This window comes from Arachis duranensis, chromosome 8 (assembly GCF_000817695.3).
Source record: "Arachis duranensis cultivar V14167 chromosome 8, aradu.V14167.gnm2.J7QH, whole genome shotgun sequence".
In the NCBI taxonomy this organism is placed as follows: domain Eukaryota; kingdom Viridiplantae; phylum Streptophyta; class Magnoliopsida; order Fabales; family Fabaceae; genus Arachis; species Arachis duranensis.
Window position 1 is genome coordinate 33,344,422 of NC_029779.3, and position 4,863 is coordinate 33,349,284.

At 32.9% G+C, this 4,863-nt stretch overlaps 1 protein-coding gene across 1 annotated transcript; it reads right to left on the reverse strand.

The window, feature by feature from the left end:
• Positions 1-809: 809 nt before the first annotated feature.
• LOC107462403 (uncharacterized protein At1g03900) lies at positions 810-4,391 on the reverse strand. The gene is made up of 8 exons (XM_016080980.3): positions 3,947-4,391; positions 3,611-3,642; positions 3,208-3,308; positions 3,045-3,117; positions 2,918-2,949; positions 1,809-1,899; positions 1,522-1,636; positions 810-1,424 (listed from the first exon to the last, which is right to left on the reverse strand). The coding sequence occupies exons 1-8, from the start codon at positions 4,055-4,057 to the stop codon at positions 1,119-1,121; spliced, it is 861 nt and encodes a 286-aa protein (XP_015936466.1). The 5' UTR covers positions 4,058-4,391; the 3' UTR covers positions 810-1,118.
• Positions 4,392-4,863: the final 472 nt, after the last annotated feature.

A 4,863-nucleotide genomic window follows, 5' to 3' on the forward strand; every position in this document is an offset into this window, starting at 1 on the left:
AAAAAATTACTTTTATCTTATTTTATCCAAACATAATTAATAGATAAAAAAATATTTTTACATGAGATATCCAAACATAAAATCACTTTTATTTTTATAAAAGATCTTTTAAAAAAATATCATTAAAAAAATCTTTTTTGAACCCAAAGATCTTTTTTAAAAGGATAAAAATAAATACTTTTTTCAAAAGCCAATCCAAACTGTCTCATAGTGTGTGTGTGTGTGTTTTTTTTTTTTTTCAAAGTGAAAAAACTTAATATAGTTCTCTAAAATATAGCGCTTGTCACAATAAACCTCCAAACCTTTTGCAAAGGAGGAGGCTGCCTATATATTTGAATAGACAAAAAAATTTGTTTCCCAATAAAAAAGGTGCCAACAATCAATAATTAATTAATTATGGCTAATAAAGATAAAAAAAAAAATTATAATTGTTGAAATTCATATTTTCTCTTTATAATTGTTGGTTGTTACTAACTCTCTTGAAGTTTCAAATTAACATCACTTTTTTAAATAGATGCTAATAAAGTATGTTGACACTGAATGAAATTTTGTACAACCACTGAAACTAATTTAGTCACCAAAATCTATGAAGACTAAAATGTGAAAACCACAAAAACTTTGAAGAGTCAAAATAGAAGTTTACTGTTTTTCCCCTCAAGGCTTAGTTCTTCTTGTATAATTCATATTATTGATCTTCAATTTGTCCAAGGGAACAAATCAGTAAAGCCATTTACACTCAATCTGATTCATTGATCATAACAGCATTGATGCTATAATAAGAAGCTTAGGATGTACCAAATGCAAATATAGGCATACCAACTTTGATAAAAACATAAACTAAGTATGCAACTGAAATAAAGTGACCAAGAAGAAGGAAAATTCTCATAATAGCAGCTCAGTGCACAACTAAAACAACCACCAATTACACATCACGAGTTGACTCACAAAGATAGTTATTGTTGGCTATGAAGAGAGTTTAATCTATCCAAGTTTGGAAGGGCATAATTGAGTCTCCAAGCTGAATCAGCATTCCATGTGTGTCCGAGATGAACATCGAGTGCACCATTTCGTACCGTTTCCTAGTCATCATCACAAACTCAAACTGTGCATTAGGTAGGTTAACCAGCTGCTTGAAAATCGCCAAAATCATCATCCGGTATATCCTGTGTGCTTTGGTCTTCAGCAGAATTCTGATGTGTGTCTTCTGTTTTAAAGGCCTCAACTTCAGAAGTTTTCTCAAGGTTGAGTTTTGGAGGTAAGTTTATCGGTGACTTTTGTATGGTTGCCGCAGGCGAAAGTGGACCCGGAGGAGGCGGTGGTGGTAACTTAATGCTAAGAGTAGATTCTGGTTTTCCACCCTTTTCTTCTGAGAAGTTGCTCTGACTCTGCTCGAAAAACTTGGACTTCACACTGCGCCCACTTTTCTGCACATAATAGACGAGAAAATATAGAATCTTAATATCGAGAAGAAGAAAAAAATAATAATAATCATGAAAAAAAGGAACATGTGGACTTCCATACACTATTCTTTAATTGGAGTACAATAGTCTCGCCTTCTTTCAAACTATAATCAACTGAGGAACTTTGCTGATAATGCTGTTCCATCTCTTCTGCAGTTTGCTTTTTGTTCAGATATCTTCAATACAATAGGAAAAGACTTTCTATTTTTCCAACTGTCGATGAAACAGAATGAAGACTTAAATCCTCTATGTTAACATGAATTAAAAATGTGTGTGGAGATTAAACTATGCAAATAGTGATATAGAAGATAAAAATGTTAACTCCAACTTAATCAACATGAAGGATACTTCATATGATCATGCAAGGCAGCTTGGAAATCATAAGCTTCTGTTCTTTCTCGGAATCCTATGCCAATAAAAGCATGCCGGAGTCGTCCATCTGCAAGATTTTCAAGTTGGTAAAATCCAGAATTCACAGGTTACAAGAAATAGAGAGCAGAAAATGTCCAACTAAAAAGAAAAAAAATGTTACTCAAAAATGTATTTGGTCATACTAAAGAGAAGCAATGCATTAGCAGAAGTGGGGACTGAATTTGATTAAAATTAGATATCATATTGTTAAACAGATAAAGCAGAGCAATTGAAGATGATAAAAGTCATTTTATACAGAACTAACTATCAATAGGGAGCTTTAGTTCGGAATTCTGAGGAATTAAACTTAGAAATGCACTCAAATTAAATTTGATGGGGGCAAAAAATATTTTGCTTCAGGTAAAGGTACTTAATTTGTTCATCAACCATGAAATTTAGTGACAACTTTCTGCATTTAACTACAGATGCAAAATACACATAAATAAATTACAGTTTAACTATGATTGAATGACCTACTCAAAACACAATATTCTTGAGAATTATTAGTTGAAAAGGAAAACACAGACATACTGACACAATAAAATGATAATAATAAGAGTGTTTAGCCATGTAGGATATGGTCATCTTATTTTGCAATGCTACAGGGTAAAAAGACAAGACAGAATGGATAGAAATTCTTCTTTTCGGTGACATAGTAACTGATAAAGGCTAGTGCTTCACTGCTTCCCGAAACCTTCATTTTCTAGTGGAAGCAGATCAAACAATTTAACAAACAAGCCAAATTCTTGACAATGACAGCATAAATTTTATGCACAAAACTCAAAAGGTTGATAGAATACAATTGACAGCAAGATAAACTTTCATCTGATTCTGTTCTGAGAGGAAAACAAACACAATTTAAGAAACAGGTCATGACTAACATATTGATGAACTTAATTTTCGGAATTAAGCCAAACAACTTCTCAATTTATTTTGTCCTATTTCCTTCCTTCACAAGTCTCTGGCTAACCCTCACCTCATACCAGTGATACAAGATGAAAGGAAGAAAAGAAGTAAAAAAGCACAATGCAGATGCACCGGCTCACCTATATTCTCTTCTATGCGAAGAACAAAATATCTGCAGAATATAAGTAAAAATATTAAGCATTTGGATATACAAACTGTATAATAACAAATTAACAAGCAAAAGCTATCAACAGTCTAAAAAATGACCTGCTGCTGTCAATAACTGGTTCCACAGGATGCGGCTCTCCTTTTCTTAAAAATGCTCGAGCATATAATTCACCTAGTTAAATATATTTCATTGTAGTAATAAAAAAATACAAAAGTAATTTAATTGTATGATGAAATTAAAGCATATTTAATATGATCTTACCTGTTTTCTTATCTTCAAGTCTAATGATGCATTCTTCTCCTTTGCTTACAACCTTCAATATCCCTTCCCAAGCCCATTTATTGACATCCCATTCATCAGCCCTGAAATGAACTTCCCAATCTAAATTTTCAAACTTGGAAGCAGCAAGATAAAAAACATCACAAATCCACGACCACCAAGTGGAAATGTTGAAGATCAATCACTTCCCATAAAACAAAGTTCACAAAAGGGGTTGAAAGATACAAACAAAATTACAAGGCAAATACTCTAATTAATCAAAGACCTTAAAAAGGTTGGCATCCTAACAATGCTAGAATAAATGTACATTTGATAATTTTAAACATCATGAAAAATATAGTAAACTAGTCAGATCAGTAGCCATAATTTGAAATTGATCAAAAACCTGTAAGAAGATGCTGTCTTTCTTGGAGGTATCTGCACAAATAGTACAAAGAAAGCATTAGCTTCATGCCACAAAGTTTTCAAATTCCAAACCATTATCTGATAATTAACACAGCAAATTCAAGTAACAAAAATCTAAAGAAACTCAACCAATGCCACCAAATTTCTCAGGAAGAACACAGGTATCAAACTTGATAACCGGCACCCTCACTCAATGGCAAAATTGAATATCACAGCCAAATCATCAAAACCAAACTTTTCCAAAACTCCACCAAAATAAATTACAAGAATTGATCAAATTTCACTGATTCACTTCAAACGCAGATCAAAGACTCACTATGTAGACGTAGCACTCGGAGACTTGAAACAGAACGAGCTCAACGGGCTCTGTATCTTCGCCTTCCCCACCACTATTCTGAATGTGGGGTTCCTTCCCTTCACTCTCCATGATTCAGAAACGCATAAAAGATTGTAACTTTGATGGAACAGGATTCAGGAGCTGAAGAAACTCGATCTGGGTCTGAATGGGAGCACGATTGCGAAAAGTTTTTATTTTTGTTTTATTTGCTTCCCTCTGAAATTTGGGTAAGAGAGAGAAAGGACTGAGAAGAAGGTTTTTGTTTCTGGTTCGTTCTCTTTGGGGGAGACGACGAAGCACCGCAGCAGTTCTGCATCAGAGTGATTATCACCGTCTGATTCGAATACTTTTGTTTATCGGACGGTGGTTAGTATAGTGTTAGGTGGGTCCATCGATTTGGAGTTTTTGGACTGTCATTGCTTTGGTTTCAAGTCAAAAAGAAATTAAAAAAAGAAAGTCAGAAACATAAATGGCAATATTAACTTATTGGTATTAAGTAATTAGGTAGTACCATAAATAATAAGGATAATAATATAGGAAAATGTGAGTCATATAATTAATATAGATGAAATAAAAGAAGAATATACCATAATAAATTGAAATTCTTACAATCTTATTTCTTATATTATGACAGGCATAACAAAATTTGAGGTAGTGCAATACTCATTTTAAATATACAAATCTAAAATAAAGTTAGAAATTGTATAAGGATGACCTTGGAGGCTTGGAGGATTTGATAAGATGGATTGGAAACTCGTTGGTCTTGGCAGATAATCTGATCGAACTTTAAAAATAACAGAGAGTGATATCTACAAAAATACTCCAATGCTTAAGTAAAAATATTAATGAAATAGAGTTTGAGTGTTAGGTAGAATTAGATCGTACTTGAAAAAGTA

Excerpts from the sequence above, each read along its gene's own strand:
- LOC107462403 (XM_016080980.3), bottom strand. The coding sequence starts at position 4,057 with ATGGAGAGTGAAGGGAAGGAACCCCACATTCAGAATAGTGGTGGGGAA. Across the intron at positions 3,643-3,946 it reads CCGAGTGCTACGTCTACATA|ATACCTCCAAGAAAGACAGC; the intron begins GTGAGTCTTTGA and ends CTATTTGTGCAG. Across the intron at positions 2,950-3,044 it reads CCAGTTATTGACAGCAGCAG|ATATTTTGTTCTTCGCATAG; the intron begins GTCATTTTTTAG and ends TATATTCTGCAG.